Source organism: Symsagittifera roscoffensis, chromosome 3 (genome assembly GCF_963678635.1).
Source record: "Symsagittifera roscoffensis chromosome 3, txSymRosc1.1, whole genome shotgun sequence".
NCBI classification, from domain to species: domain Eukaryota; kingdom Metazoa; phylum Xenacoelomorpha; order Acoela; family Convolutidae; genus Symsagittifera; species Symsagittifera roscoffensis.
Window position 1 is genome coordinate 42159845 of NC_087064.1, and position 16457 is coordinate 42176301.

Genomic DNA, 16457 nt, shown 5'->3' on the forward strand with positions numbered 1-16457 from the left:
ATATATGATATACTTGAAACTTCAAAAATTGGACATTTCTGAGGCCATATTTGTTACTAGCTACTTTAAATAAGAGCGGTTTGAGAAGGGGAGAACCCCATATTTCTTTACTTCAATTGAACACTTCATCTCAGATTCGTGCATTATTCAAAAACTCAAGGCCAAAATCCCCCTACTATAATTTTCAAAGGCCGTAGATTGTGAGGTAAGATAAAGGTCCTAGCAAAACATGCGGGCGCATAGAAGAGCAGCCAGTTTTTCCTTGGGTACAAATTGTTTTAAAAAATCGTTACAGAAAATTGAGAAACATTTAAACTTCTGCGAAAAGTTTGAAAAAATTAGCAAAGTGTTACAAAAAATCGAAGAACAACAAATACCATACATTTTCATAATCACGCTTTTTTTTCAAACCGGACCTAAGCCTAGCCAAAAACAAAGCAGCAACAAATGCCACCGAATTGTTTATCCTTGAATAATCTTAAAAATAAACAATTTGAAATATACCAAAAGTGCCACTAAAAGAGTACTTTTATTTGCGACTTAAGTATGAAAAAAATTCTTCGTAATAATACACTACACTGCGCTTCTGAAAAACATATAAAAGATAGATAAATGGGCAAATTTCAAAATAGCCTTGAACTTAACGTTAAAAAATTCCTTTAAACGTGCAAAAACAATACGTTGATACAGAGGCGAAGCTGCGCTTCGAGAACACTAGCAAGAACACGACAAAAAGCAGCTTTACAAAATGAAATATGAAGATAGAAATTAGCCTGGAGTAAGTATAACTTGGCTAAGTATGGGCTTCGAACCTGCAACCTCGAGAATTGGAGTCTCACGCCATACCCTCTCGGCCAGGAAAGCTTAATAACTGGCAGACACTAGACAAAAATAAAGCAGCTACATATTCTAACAAATAAGCCACGCTACGCAGCAAAAGTGGCATGAAATAAGATTTGACTGTTTTGCAAGTAATAATTTGGAATACGACGAACTAAAGGTATCCACACTAGATTTGCATGTAAAAAATTGGAAAGCCTAGAGCCAAATTGTGTAACAGAGGCGAACCTGAGCTTAGCACCACTTGCAATACAAAAAAAAAGAAAAACAAATGACAAAAATCGAAAAGGTCGAAAAGACTGAACCCATTCAATTGAATTGGGCTAGTTTTGAAAAAAAACATGACAAGACAATGGAATGTGCAATAAGCATCGGCAAACAATGCATCCAGCGGTAAAAACTCGAAAACCTTGTCAAAGTTTCTTTTAGCCAAAAAAAATCAACAATACTTCAGACTTCTGGAAAATAAATAAGTCCACCTAACCCTCAAAACAATTCATTTGCTCGTCAAAAAAAAACAATATGAGGACAGAAAAGCGATATAATGTCAGCCAAAACCTACAAATCCCAAAACAGGAAAATTTAAGAGTAATAAAAAGGTATTAAGTCCCCCTCAATCTCAAATCACAGACACGAACACACAAAACTTGCAATCCGATATCAATGAGCCGATATAAAATATGCCAAAACCTATCAAGCCAAAAAAAAAGGAAAAAACAAACAAGCCGGAAAACAATTGTTTCCATGCAAAACTTGAACTACAATTCTATTAAGAATTTTAGTACTTTTCGCAATCCAGATGTGAGCATGAAAAAATATTTCGGTTGACAGGACTCGAATTTAGGTCACTGAGCCAACACAAACTTAGGCCGAACTCATTTGGGCAGAAGAAAATTTAAACACAAAAAAAACATGTTTATACCAAGTCAAGTTTCGTAAAATTACAAACAGCAATTTGGTCAAGTTTAGTAAAAATACAAACAGCAATTTCTGGGGTAACTCAGAACACTAGCACTTATTAAAAAAAGTTTGAAAAAACCTGAAAACTAAGCCGACATTTTTAACGGACTCTTTCCCGTTTCAAAAAAATAGGTCCCGTCAGTTTCGAGCCCAGGACCTTTGGCGGTCCAGGCGTATTTGTTACGTCCAGACTAAGTGAGCCGGAGATCATTAGAACTTTGAATTCCTTATGAACCAAGATACCAATTGATTCAAAGGATTCTGTTAAGCAAACTGTTAACCCGAAAAAGTCTTTATTCCGGTTTGATAACGCTGGCTAATCGCAACGGTAAAAAAGTATGCATTTCAAAAAATGGCGAGAAGTATTGAGTAAAAAAAATTCTGAAACCGAGTTTTTTATTGTAATGTTGTTTGAAACAAACAACTTTTTTGCTGTTCTTTCAAATGTATCAACTATGTGAACTTAATCCTATTCGAATGTCAAAGCACATGCTATCAAAAAGCCGTAATGGTTTCCAAAATTGCACAAATATTTGCAAATTAGGTTAGAAAAAAGAAAAACCGTGGTATATTACTAACGCTCAATAAGGTTCGCTAAAGCAAAAATTGACACAGAGCCGAAGTTGTACTTCGTATACACAAGCAAAAATATTATCGATAACGCTACTGGGAAAACCTGAATGAGTAAACATTTAGGTATACAAAATTTCTTAAGTGAGGCACGACAATTATGTCGCATTAGCAGTACCAGTCAACACTTAAAATTACAAACAGCAATTTGGTCAAGTTTAGTAAAAATACAAACAGCAATTTCTGGGGTAACTCAGAACACTAGCACTTATTAAAAAAAGTTTGAAAAAACCTGAAAACTAAGCCGACATTTTTAACGGACTCTTTCCCGTTTCAAAAAAATAGGTCCCGTCAGTTTCGAGCCCAGGACCTTTGGCGGTCCAGGCGTATTTGTTACGTCCAGACTAAGTGAGCCGGAGATCATTAGAACTTTGAATTCCTTATGAACCAAGATACCAATTGATTCAAAGGATTCTGTTAAGCAAACTGTTAACCCGAAAAAGTCTTTATTCCGGTTTGATAACGCTGGCTAATCGCAACGGTAAAAAAGTATGCATTTCAAAAAATGGCGAGAAGTATTGAGTAAAAAAAATTCTGAAACCGAGTTTTTTATTGTAATGTTGTTTGAAACAAACAACTTTTTTGCTGTTCTTTCAAATGTATCAACTATGTGAACTTAATCCTATTCGAATGTCAAAGCACATGCTATCAAAAAGCCGTAATGGTTTCCAAAATTGCACAAATATTTGCAAATTAGGTTAGAAAAAAGAAAAACCGTGGTATATTACTAACGCTCACTAAGGTTCGCTAAAGCAAAAATTGACACAGAGCCGAAGTTGTACTTCGTATACACAAGCAAAAATATTATCGATAACGCTACTGGGAAAACCTGAATGAGTAAACATTTAGGTATACAAAATTTCTTAAGTGAGGCACGACAATTATGTCGCATTAGCAGTACCAGTCAACTTGAAAACAAAAGAAATTTACCAACTAACATGCCTCAATTTATTGATCAGTCTATGGAGCAGAAATAACATGAAAAAAAAATTTAACAAAGATAAAAATATATTTTTTTTCAATTTCACACGCCATATGTAGCACAAAGTGATAAACTTCGCTCCTAGTAACAAATCTATTATGGCAAATAAGCTTCCTTCAACCAATTTGGAACGATTTCTATGACGGACTAAATCTCCGCTTACGCGTTAATAGCGCGAAATATATCGCGCGTTAATTGTAACAAATTGGCCAAAATGGCAACTTTTAAACCACCATAAATTTACAAAAAACGATCACAGGTGAAATATCGTTCCAAATTTAAGCTCAGGAAAACAATACTTCTTGAATGATATTTTAAAAAATTCGTCACAAACGGCTAGTTAAAAAGTCGAAGTTTGTCTGAAGAAACAAACACCAGAGCACAAATAATGTTACTTTGGTTATGAAAGTCGGAACAATAATAGTCTGTGTTAAAAAACTTAGCATTGGCTCTACTTAATAGTCGATTATTGATCAAAAAGAACACTTTCAAAATGCACTCATTTTATCGCAACAATATTTGCATCGCTACAATATTTAAGACTTAGGTCGGAAAAAAAGATTGCTTGTGTAAAATGAATCAATACAATCATTTAGTTAATTATTACTAAGAGACTTCGACTAGTTATCAATTTGATCGTCTTACCAACAACATAAAAGGCCGAGTCTTCTTCCAGGTTTGCAGAGATTATAGAGCAGGCCATTTCGTTTGGATTGAGTCTAAACGCATGCAGCGGCTCACAGGTGTGCTGATCCAAAATGACTACAGACGAGATATCGGCGCCATCGTTGCTTTCGTTCTCATTTCCAGGTGATGCGCTGTTAACTGAGCCCGAAAAACTTCGGTTAGTCGTCGTGTTTAATGAGGCGTTAGTCGTATCCATCCGGACTAAAAACCAGAGGTCCTGAATTAGGGGAAGTTTAAATACTGATAATACTTGAAGAATACTTAACAAGAATAGGTCCCTCTAATTTTCAGCCTTTATTGATGTCATTTGGCATAATTCTTCAAAAAAAACAGGACGTGCTTTTTCTCTTACACGAATCTTGGAGATTTCCAAAACTGCGATCGAAACTATCGTCCATTGCAGTGCCGCCTGCTTCGGCCGAGTCCACTTGCTGTGGGAACTGGAACTCGCTAGCCTGTCTGTCTTCTGAGTAACCACTGTGCGACAGCGCGGCTAAACTGGCTGCATTAGGGTTGTCCTCCGACATTAATGATAACAGTGACTTCTGAAATGGAAACAACTCGTCCATTAGCATTACCAAAAACGAAACAAATTCAAAAATACACTCGGATGTTGAATCAAGATATTTCGTTCTGTATGCTTCAGTTCAAGATTCATGAGTATAGGAGAAATTGTTGAACATTTACAATTTAGGACTTACTGCTACTTTCCTTCATCAACTGAATAACTTCAAGTTTTTTTTCACATTTTTCTGCTAATGACTTGACGAGGAATCTTCAATAATTAAACCAACCAAATTACAGTCGTCTGCGGAATAAAAAAAATTTACAACCATTTTCAATGAATCCTTTCGGCCACTAACCCTTTTATCGTGTCTTTTAGTGAGTAGTCCATAAGTCTGAGTCTCCTTCTGAAATGCCATTGCATGAGGCGTCTCGTAGAGATGAATTGTGCGGATGTGTAGCTTCTGGATCTGGTCCATGGCCCCAATGGTCAGAGTCGACTCATTGCACAGCACCAGACAGTTCTGGTACGCTTCTGCGTTGATGGAGCACATGTGTGTTACCTAGGAAAAACCATATGTCCTCAACTAATAAAAATAATTCGACAATATTTCTCCTACACTTTTGTTACCGTTGACTTTATCCCATAAAACTCTAGTGGCCCAGATAAGGGTGGAGGTACCTGTTAGGTATTTTTTAGAATATACTGTCATGATGCGAGAACTGCTTAAAAATTTTACAAATGCCAAGATTAGACTTTTCCCAAAACAAAAGCGTTTTCTCTGCGAAAAAGGATCAGCCGCTTACTCCTGCTAAAATCCTGCTACCTGTTCTTTCGATTGAACCCTTAATTATACATTGGTGAGGGCAATTTTCAAAAAAAAGTTTCAAAACAAATTGTCATAAAATGGCCTTTTTTCAAGTCTGTGACAGTTTTTTAAACCACAATCGAGGAGTAGTCACTCATGCAGGTACGATTCCCCCAACCTTTTCTTTCGATTGAACTTTTCAGCTCAGATTCGGTACAGTAGTATTCCAGTATCACAAAAACGGTAAAAGTGTCAAAAATGGCCTTTTCCCAAGTCCGTAGCAGTTTCCCTAAAACAATTTGGTAGCAGCTGCTTATTTCAGGAAAAATTATTCATGTTCTTTCGATTGGATTCTTGTCCCCAAATCAACAGGGAAGTTTTCGAGAAAAGTTACCAAGAAACGATTAAAAGTTTAAAAAGTGCACTTTTCCTACGGTCATAACTTTTTTCTACAAAATAAGGACGTATCTGCATATGAAGAGGATCATCAGTGCCTGTTCTTCCGATTGAACCCTTAATCTAGGATTTGAAAGAAAATTTAAAAAATGAGTAAATTTTTTTGCAAATTTTCTAAGGCCGGAGAGACTAGCAGATTATGCAGGCACACATGTGAGCAGCTGTTCCTCTCATTAGTACACTTGATAAAACCAACAGTATTTTTCAAGAAAACAAAAATGCGAAACAATTCCAAGTCTCACAAATTTTAAAAAATAGAATAATCCGATACAACTTCATAATACCGTTTTTATCCTTGACACAGCTTATTTCTATTTCATAAGTCACTGAAAACACAAATCACTCACTTACAACATGAAATCACTGAAACCTAGAGAAAACTGCATAAAAATGAGGGCCCAAAAAGCCGCGAGTAGTAAAATAAGTCCGATGTAACAGTAAGAAGCCACATAAGATGACTCACATCTCTCAAGTTGACATTTGAGAAGAGGAGTTTCTTGCTCACTGAATAGATCACAGTGGGTCTATCACTGCATGCGAAGATGTTCTTGGTTGAGCCCCCATTCGTCTCGAAAGCCGACAGAGTTGTCGGCTGGGTTCCTGATTGTTGCAAAAATTACATTAGTACTTATCTCATCTACTGTTATTTCTGAATTTGGTAATTTTGGTCTTGCTGTTCATTATTTCAAAATGTATCGCAATCACTATTTAATGAAAGCCACTCTAAACATCACTTGGTACTGCGAAGACCCAATTCACTTACCGAGATTGATTTTTCGACGTTCACTCAGCACCCTGTTCAGATAGTCGAACTTGAAATAAACCAGAGATCCATCGCCCAGTGCATACAGCAAATATGGCACGTCGTCCAACTTACACATCATACACGACCTCGGAATAATCTCCCCGCCTAGTTTCTGTGTGCACGACTCAATTTCCACAAATTCACTTTGATTGTCACCGGGTAGCAAAAACAATCGAGCTGTTATATCTGTCCATAATCCCACTGCAACTATGTCGCTAAATTTAGAGTCGGTCAGAGGAGTGATGTCCAGGCAGGCCACTTCGTAGGGCATTTCGAACTCCCGTCCCACTTGGAAGATGAGTCTTTCTCTGATTACCAAGTAGTACACTTTTCGTCCAGTTGCCACTATTAGCTGGGATGAATTACACGCCACTTTACTGAAATAAAAATAAGGCAATGCCTTTTACGCCTTTCGATGAAGATAGTTTCAACATATTGGTGCTTCGTGCGTCCAATAAAACACATGACTTTCTGAGTTGCGACAGAAAACTTTCATTTACGTGAAAGTGTATAAAACTTGAAATTATTTAGTCTCATCAGAACCATAATTAGAATCAATTGACAAAGAAAGTATCACTTTATAGGAATCCATTCGTTTCAAACACGGAACTAAAAGTAATAGAAGCCGAGCACTCCTCACCTGATAGTATTAGAAACAGGTGGTTTCCACTCTGTTATCACCTGACCACTTGTATCATCCACCAGACGAACAAAATGTGACGTCACTTGCACAATCTGTTCACAACTCACATTACCAGCGAAAAGCGTCTGCGAGTCACAACTGAAACCCGCTATATCAAACTCCTCCACGTCTTCCCCTGAGAGACGGAGCATTCGCGTTTGGCCGACAAAGGATAGTACGAGAACGTTGTGGAAACTATTTGGAGGGTTGGAGTCTAGCTTGAGCGTCCAAACACCCTTGATTCCAAAGAGATCTATGGATGCCATTTCTTGGATTCCGATTCCATTTCTGATGATTCGCAAGGTCCCCTCTAAGCGAATGATAAAAATCACATATCAAATGTAAGTGTTAATAGAACTTGAAGATAAAAATCCACGTTCCACGATTTCACTAGATGTTAATTCAACTTTTAACTTCAACCCACTACCATTTTCATCACCATCTCCAAAATTTCAAACTACTCAGAGAAGAGAGTCACTGAATACAGGTAGAATAAAGCAGGTGCCAAGAGCATGAAAACGTCAATTTGGAGATCCTACCTGAGTCGTATCCGGAGCAAGTGACAATTTCATCCGGTCCCTGGTTCTCATTTCTCACTACTGTCAAGTCCACGATGGGACCCAGATTGGTGATGGTCTCCACGATTGAGAGGTTACTCTCCTGGTCACTCTCCTGCACCAGACACTCGTTCAGCTTCACCACCTGCAAATCAGAAAACATCCACGTACTGAATTCGTTTTGACGAATTGCTTGCAACGACTTCGGCAGCCTCAAGTGTTCAGAAACAGAATGCTAATACTATTTTTACCGAAACCAAAAATGCCTAGATTCGGAGCTTTAAGACTCGAAAATTAACCCAATTTCTTAGTCTCTAATTTCTTTTTTTTTTGCACAATACAAATTATACTACAGCACAGAGTGGCCCAGATTGACAGAATAAAAAAGCTTCTTGGTCTACTTTTTCAATAAATAAACTTGGTAAAACTCCGAAGAAATGTTCAGCACAATTTTCAGTAAAAATCAACATAGGTTCAAATGAAACTAGCGTGTAACGCACCTCCGTTGCTTCGAACTTTTGACAAATCATAAAAACGGCATATCTCGAAAACCAAAATTATTTGAGCGGTCAAACTAGGAAACAAGATCTGCAATCTCTGAGAGTACCCTAACAGCACCGAATTACATGGTTGGTAATTCCATTTTTGTATTTTTTTATTTCAAGTTTTTTATTCAAATTTTGAAAAATCATAGAAAAGTCATATCTGACTGCTCAGGTTTGAATTGAATTCAAACCTGAGCAGTCAAAGTTGAAGGAGAATCTCAGAAACCACTGAGAGAAACCTGAGAGCGACCCACAATACGGTTCGAACTTTCAAAGAAATTTTTCAAAAACCATAAAAACGTCATCTCGTGAACTTAAAATATTCTGGATGCTCATATTTGCTGGCCAAAATTGCAACCCCTGGAGAGCTCTGATAGCATACCTCTATGGGGTTACTAATTCAAACATGAGATAATCACTGAATTCAAACTATTAAATCGAAAAAAAATCTTAAACATTGCAATATGCGATAAAGCGGTGATTATGAAAGCTACGAGCCTATGAGAAGCCAATCAGTATTCACCGCATGCTCGACAAGATCCTAATTTAAAAAAAAACAATCAACGTGCCCAAAATAAAAGAACAACAAGCTGCGGAGTGTTGCTCAAGTTCGTGCCAATCTATCGAGTACGCATCACCAGTCTGGACTCCTATCGCTGCGCAGACCCACGTAGAAACGCTGCAGAAAGTCCAAAACGCAGCCCTTAGAGTGGCCACAGGATGCACCACGATGACCGCCAACCAGCACTTACACGACGAGACGAAAACCCTACCCATCAGGCGGCACATACGTATGAAAGCAGTCCAGCACCAGTTGGCCCATCATCTTGAAAGACACCCTGGCAACAGGCTGCTAGACCGACCGGAAACGCATAGAAACATGAAGGAAGCGCTCTTCAGTAGGTACGAGAGGTACGTCACTGCACTCCTAGAAACATCTGATTCGGAAGCAGACGACGACGATGATGACATAGGGCCTCCAACACACATAACCGAAGATGATACAGAGGGCTCCTCAAAAAAGCGCATACAAACGAGGTCAAAGACGCCCTAGACAACCGGGACAACAACAAAGTACTCGACGAACCAGCCCCTTAACTCAGCAAGGACGAATTACGACTACCGAGAAGTACCAGACGGACCCTTGTCCAGTTGCGGAGCGGTTATTCCCCATTCCTACAAAGTTATCTGCGCAGACTAGAAGCATGCCCACAGCATGCGAAACAACCTCAGAAGCATGCCCACAGTGCAACACAGAAACCCACACAACGTGTCACCTATTCAGGTGCAGCGACCTATTCAGGTGCAGCGCAAACCCGACCACACTCGACCCCCACGCTCTCTGAGAAAACCCAATCGAGACAGCCGCTTGCTTACAACTCGAGACAGAAGAAGCCACAAACGACGGACAAAAAGAGGGCAAAACTTCGGGCACCTAGGCAACAACAACAAGTTCATTTTCAGATCGCGCAAATTAAAAACGCAGTTTTATCGCTGAAATCGAAGATCCAGAATCATTTATGCAATCACGTGGTTTGCCCAACTGTTTGCTTTGGCTGCGACTGCGACGCCAGCTACATGGATCAAACTGCCCGAAACCTAACCGCTCGTCTGTACAACACTCACGCATCTCATCTCCAGTTGGTGAAATTTTTTTGCAATGTACTGGGAACAGTAGTAGCATCACGCCGAAAGTTATAGATAAATCTAGCGAACATGTTTAAGTTTTGACCTTTGAAGCTCTGCGTATCAACAGTACGAAGCCAGCGGCGATTAATAGAAAAGATAAATGCCACTTTCGCGAACTCACCATCCGCGTTCAATGTTTTCTTTGTATCATCTATCTGTTGAATTGAATGTTTTTCTAAGTTTAGTTTTTTACGCTATTTGTTTTTTTTATTTGTTCATAATTTTGTATTTCACGATGTACATAGGTTTGTACATCTGAATGCTTGCTTTATTTCAGTCTGATGATGATCTATAATTGATCAAAAATGTTTACATTGATTCTTTTTTATCGATATAGCTTAACCGTGAAAAATTTCTCTCGTAAAACATGCAAAAACAAAATGTTGAAGAATCTTAAACATGGCGAGATAGTGAAGTCCGCATTTAATATATAATAGATAGATAGATAGATAGATAGATAGATAGATAGATAGATAGATAGATAGAGATAGATATGCAACTTCTTTGAAAAAACATTGTATAGTTAACGCCACATTTTTGGGATGCTAAAACCAATTATTTCAGTCAACAATTGACATTTGCATTCCGGTCATACCTGACTGTCCCCAACTCTGCTGCCCACAAAAACGTACGAGTTGTCCAAGTACGTGATGCACTCTGGGATGGTCACGTGGCCCAGCAGGGCGATGTCCAGGTTGCGCACTTTTGGGTTATCTGCGGCCGGGTCTGCATCGTGCAGCTGGAGCAGGAACAGTCTGCCACTCAAGTCGCCCAGAAGAAATCTGAAAACCCACTTGTAAAAGTGCCATTGGGCTTGTGAGAAAAAGCCAACAGAAAAGCCAAAATCTTGTTCAGCAAACATTCCACCACTCTTGTTTATATTTCAGTTTAAATCCAAAATGAACCTATAACCGCAAATGAGAGGAGAATTAGATAAATCAATCCCTGTCTATCAGGTTTAGAGCCTTTAAAATGTGTCATGAGACTTACTAACGCCAAGTTTATAACTAAACCACAATCAAACTAAGAAAAACAAAGGTAGCCGATTTTTTTCTTGAATTTAGTTTATTTTTTTTTGTGCGTGGTGTGATGCAAGAACTATAAGTAGAAAGTGCAATAAGAAAAAATAGAAAAATCCTCAAATTGGCAAAATTCGGCTAAGTCTAGGATTCAATCTGCGACTTACTGCAATCAAGAGATTTTCGGTCTCACGCACTATCCACTCAGCCACGCACAATTGAACACCGGAAAACACTAGTTACGAATAAAGCAGCTACATATGCCAATAAATTGCCAATGCGATTCAGCAAAAAAGGCACAAAATATAAATAGACACAATTTTGCAAATAATAATTTGAAATATAACAAACTGAAGGCATCCACATTAACTTGACATGTAATATATCGCAAAGCATAAAACCACATTATGTAAAAATTATGCATTTTAGAAAATTGCGAGATATATTGAAATAGAAAAATTCTGAGAGCGAGTTTTTATGATTGTTATGTTTGAAACAAATAGCTTTTATCGGTTGCATTGATGAATTAAAAATGTATCAATTGTGTTAACTTATTAATATTCGAATGTCACAGCACATGCTATAAAAAATCTGTAATGGTGCCCCAAAAGTGGCACCAATATTTGCGACTTAGGTTAGAAAAAAAGAAGGTTCTTAATAATACACTCAGCAAACGATCCAGCCGAGAGTCGAACAGCAAACTCTAGGGTGCAAAAGCAAGGTCTTTACATCTAGGCCAAGAGGGAAGGAGGTTATTAAGATTCAATAATAGAGCAAGTTGAAAATTTGTACGAAAAGTTGTTTTGCGGGAAAAAGTCTAGTTCCCGATAACAAGCCACTTGCTCCCACAAGTTTAATTATAAAAAAGTTTTTTCTTTTTCTTCTAATTAGTGTCGTTTCTTGAGCGTGGTTAGATGAGAGAAAAATAAAAAAACGTACCAAGCTAATAAATTAAGCATAATTATCAAGAGTTGTCTTCGAAAAAAAAAATTTTTTTTTTGCACAATATAATTGTAACTTAGTAAAACTATATTGCCAAAGCGCTAAATGAAGCTCCCAAAACTAGTTTTCCTGTTAGTAGTACCAAGTTTCTCAGTCTAATGGACCTATTTTCAAATCAATGGAAAAAATCAATGGTCGGAACAACAACCCGGAGCGTTATGTTATCGAACTGGTAACTTGATGAGGCTGCGATCGACATAAAGTTAGATATTGGGGATAAGTACCTGCTATTGAAAAGTGTTAGTTCTTCAATTCTCTGTTAAAGTTCTTCAATCATTCAATTTGTTTCTTTTACGCGTTCAGACGAAAATTTCGCCTTCAGATTAATAATTCAAAAATGACTAACTTATGACTAGAATTTAGCGCATTAATTAGTAATATGTATGAAAGTCAATTAATATGATGAATACCTGTTGTAGTCTATTGATGCACAGACAGTGATGGAGGCGTCCCTGATCGCAGGAGGGGCAATGGGCGCATAGTGTTCTCCCTGGTGGTAGGTGATAGACTGGGCTGCTATAATCAGTACTCCAAACAGAGGTGCCGACACTGGCACCACTAAAACAAAAGAGAACATATTATCGATACTAATAAAAGCCATTCAAACCTATCACTTTTCAGAATGTGCTATTCTGAAAGCTTCATCTGTGTACAATGTGGTCGCAACAGAGAAAAAGAGGCTTGATCCTGTCACACATCTTTGATGCCACAATTGATGCGTGATCAAACTCGCCAAAAAGCATGATCTAACTGAACTCCGCTTGAAAAACTGATATTGAACATCAAACCAGTAAACTTTAATTAAAAAACGGCTTTTTTGGTGGTAATATGAAAACATAGCCAACTGACAGTTGGAAAAGAGTAATGAACGCAAGGAAACTGAAAAAAACCGACTTGTTTTCAAAAATCTTCAATTTTTGAATTTCAAAGAAAAAAATAGATGGCCTTAAAGATCTTTGAATTTGTAGAACAACTTATGATGGACACTTTTATGTTAAAACTAACCCAATTTGAGAAATCTGGCTCACTAGATAAAACTTTTAATTCGATGGGAAATCTGATTATTAATTTCCCTTTTCGAAATAATAATAATTGTAGTTCCTGCGAATCGCAGAGGAGCTATCAGTGTAGGCCTTAACAGTCCTGTCGAGGATAGTCCATTTGTATTATCTCCCCACATTCCAGACAGTGTTATTTTGCTGAGCGAAGCTGTTTTTTTTTTTTGCGACTCAAGGCCGTTTTTTTGCGTCTAGAACTTTTACGTGGTACGATTATAGAAGTCGATCACGTTTTTCGTGCCCTTTACAATTTTTCTGTTCGATAGTGGAGTATGCCTTCCTTTAAACAATAAAAATGCACTGAACTTAAAAAGGAATCAAGAAAAACTGCGAAAAATCAAAAGTGAGCGAGAACAAATTTTAAGACTTTTCCTAAAAAGAAACATCAGCAAGACCTATATATAACTCACTATGTTCATTACTCTTAAAGAATGTGAGCTAAAAAGTGTCTTCGTCGCTTTCATATAGACTCAATTACCCATGTATGATTCTATCTCGATGTTGTCCTGCTTCCATGGTCCTTTGCAGAGGTCTTTGCTGGCGACATTGATCTCGTATGTCTTGGCGTGTCTGCCTCCCTGGGTCTGGTAGATGAGACAGAGAGTGGGGGTAGTCTCACACCCTTGCAGAAATGTCATGTCTACTATGTTAGTCTCCTCACACCTAACTGTGAACGCAGTCATCTCTGTCAGGTCAGGGGTCAATGGGATAATCTGAAACAAGAGCACCAAATTTTAACGTTAGGGGAATTTTTCACAAATTTAGCACAAAAATAGTAACTAGCTTACACTCAACACTAGTTTGTCAAAATATAATCAACCAAGGTCAAACAAACATACTAATTTAAAAACTTAAAACCTTCGAAGTAGATTCCAAAAACAGTTCAGTTCAAACCTTGATGTTTGCGTCGTATATGCTAAGCGCAATGCATCTGCATTTGGAATCAATAGTCGCTTTCATTCCCGACTCCGACAAGCGACCTACTCTTTCTTTCATGTTGCCATGGCACCGAGTAACGACTTCAAACTCGTTATTCGACCCCTCCTTTCCAGGCTGGAACTCCAAAATTGCCGCGTCGAATTTTTTGGTCAGCATAAACAAATAGTCCTTGTCACTTCCCATTGGTCGGAATGCTTCCAGACAAGTTAAGCGTCCATAGATCGGAACATCCTGAAACAAACTGTGATTACCACAAAAAGCGACACGCTTCAAAATAATTCATTTTACACAGATCTTATGTATTTTCGGGAGCCACTTCGCAACATTTTGGTGGTTCGTAATACCGCGCACGCTCGGCCGAGACTCTGCTGATCGGATTCGAGCAGAAGTGTTTAGCGGAGAGGACTAGTTGAAGAAAATTAACAATTAAACAATTATGCACTAAACTAGTAGAAAAAATCAAAAACTAGTATTCCTGAACTATAACTTTTAAATCAAAATGTTTAATCAAAATGTAGTCGAAGTATTTCAACTTCGAGTACATTTTGATTTTCCGCACAGGCGAAGCGGAGCTTAACACCATGAAGATAGAACAGCGCGCCAGCAGACAAAAACTAAGATGAATTTGAATTTAGACTCAAAATGAACTGTATTCAAGACAATTCGAGAAAAAAGTGTATGAACATTTTGTTAGATCTAATTGACAATGTTTTTTTTTCGACTAAGCTGCTTTCGTCACACTTTCTGTTTTTTTTTGGGCCAGTGCATCATATATTTCGAGCAACAGTAGTGTATAAAGGGCTGACACGTTATCCAGTACTTCTTAGGAAGATTCTAAGAAGGTAGTTATATTCCGATCTTGTCCAGACCCACACTACGCCCCCCTCCCGTCGTGCCTCAGGGTAGAATTTGTTGTTGTTGCGCAGGCCCTCACAGCCCGTCAGTTTTGGTCGCGGCTCTTTTTGGGTCTGTTCACAGGGTTTCTGGAGCAAGGTTGGCGAGGCATGCTAGCACGTGTTCCACTGTCTCTTTTCCCTTCTTACAGAATCGGCATATGTCTGTTTCGGAGGCGTTAATTCTGTGAAGATAATCATTGAGTTGAGAACAGAAACCACTTCTTATCTGGGCGAGCCCGACTTGTTGTTGTCTTGTTAAGGTTTTCTCCATTTCGTCGATCTTGTCTTGATTCGTTGGGGGTTGAGTGTTGAGAACTCCGTTTGGCTGTAGATTTGCTATGGTATCAATGACGTAGGCTTTGTGTAGGTTCTCTCTCGTGCCTTCTTCGTCTGTATGTCAAGCGTTGTTTGTGCGGTTTTCAGGTGGTTACTCAAGGATTTTTGGATTGTTCTTCTTTCTTCGTTATTTGCTGCTTGTAGCTCGTGGCAGGCGTGGTCGGGGTTTTTCATGTCAGCTGCAAACTCGCTAGCTAGCATTTTGTTGTGGGTTTTCACCGGCAGTCAGAGTGTATCTTGTCGAAGGTGGTCGATTGCTGTCATTCTTTTGCACCCTGTGGCGGTTCTCAGTGCGTCGTTCTGTCTTGCTTCCAGTTTCCTCCAATGAGTTTCTTGAGTCCCTGTTTTCTGAAGGTGATGGCTCTGAGGGCATTGCTTCTGTTGCTAGCTATGTTGTTAAGGATTTTTGCGTGTTCTCCGAAGGATATTGAGAGGTCCAGTGTGACGCCAAGTAACTTGATGTTGCGCTCTGTTGGTGTTTTGGCCCCTTCCCTCTGTTGATGTTCAGGTCGGTCTTCCATTCTGCGTTCCAGGTGCTGAAGGGCATGGCTGCGCACTTGGTAGTGGAGACATAGAGCTGTTTGGATTTTAGGTAGCGGGCGAGAGTGTCGAGATAACTGTTGATCATTAGTGCGGCCGTATATATTTTAGTGTTTTGGCAAAATATGGTGATGTCATCTGTATAGATAATTGTTTCAACTGCTGACGGCTGGGGAATGTCTTGGAGATACCAGGTGAAGAGAATGGGAGACAGGAGACTCCCTTGTGGTACTCCTGTTTTGAGCACTGTCGACTTTGAGAGGACTCCTTTGTAGCTGGTTCGCTGTTCTCTGCCTCTGAGGTAGCAGGCTAGCCATTTCTTGATAGTGGTGTTGAGCCTAGAGTTAATGATCATGTTGATTAATTTGTCGAGGTTAACAGTGTCAAACGCCCGTTTAAGGTCGATGGCAACGGCTGCGGTGCGCAGGGCTGGTTTCTTGCAGTTGAAGCCCTTGATGACTTTCTCAGTCAGGGAACACACGGCAGTGACAGTTGAGTGACCCTTCTTGAAAGCGTGTTGT

General features: G+C 38.8%; 1 protein-coding gene across 1 annotated transcript in view; it reads right to left on the minus strand.

Moving 5' to 3' along the window:
* LOC134842590 (DNA damage-binding protein 1-like) overlaps window positions 1-16457 on the minus strand; it is a 46456-nt gene that overhangs the window by 22706 nt on the left and 7293 nt on the right. The window contains exons 2-12 of the mRNA XM_063859001.1: window positions 14120-14395; window positions 13704-13938; window positions 12578-12725; window positions 10742-10928; window positions 7895-8057; window positions 7314-7665; window positions 6632-7050; window positions 6332-6468; window positions 4963-5166; window positions 4452-4644; window positions 4058-4300 (exon numbers count right to left, since the gene is read on the minus strand). Of these exons, the coding sequence (XP_063715071.1) occupies window positions 4058-4300; window positions 4452-4644; window positions 4963-5166; window positions 6332-6468; window positions 6632-7050; window positions 7314-7665; window positions 7895-8057; window positions 10742-10928; window positions 12578-12725; window positions 13704-13938; window positions 14120-14395 (2557 nt within the window). The remainder of the gene's footprint in view (window positions 1-4057; window positions 4301-4451; window positions 4645-4962; window positions 5167-6331; window positions 6469-6631; window positions 7051-7313; window positions 7666-7894; window positions 8058-10741; window positions 10929-12577; window positions 12726-13703; window positions 13939-14119; window positions 14396-16457) is intronic.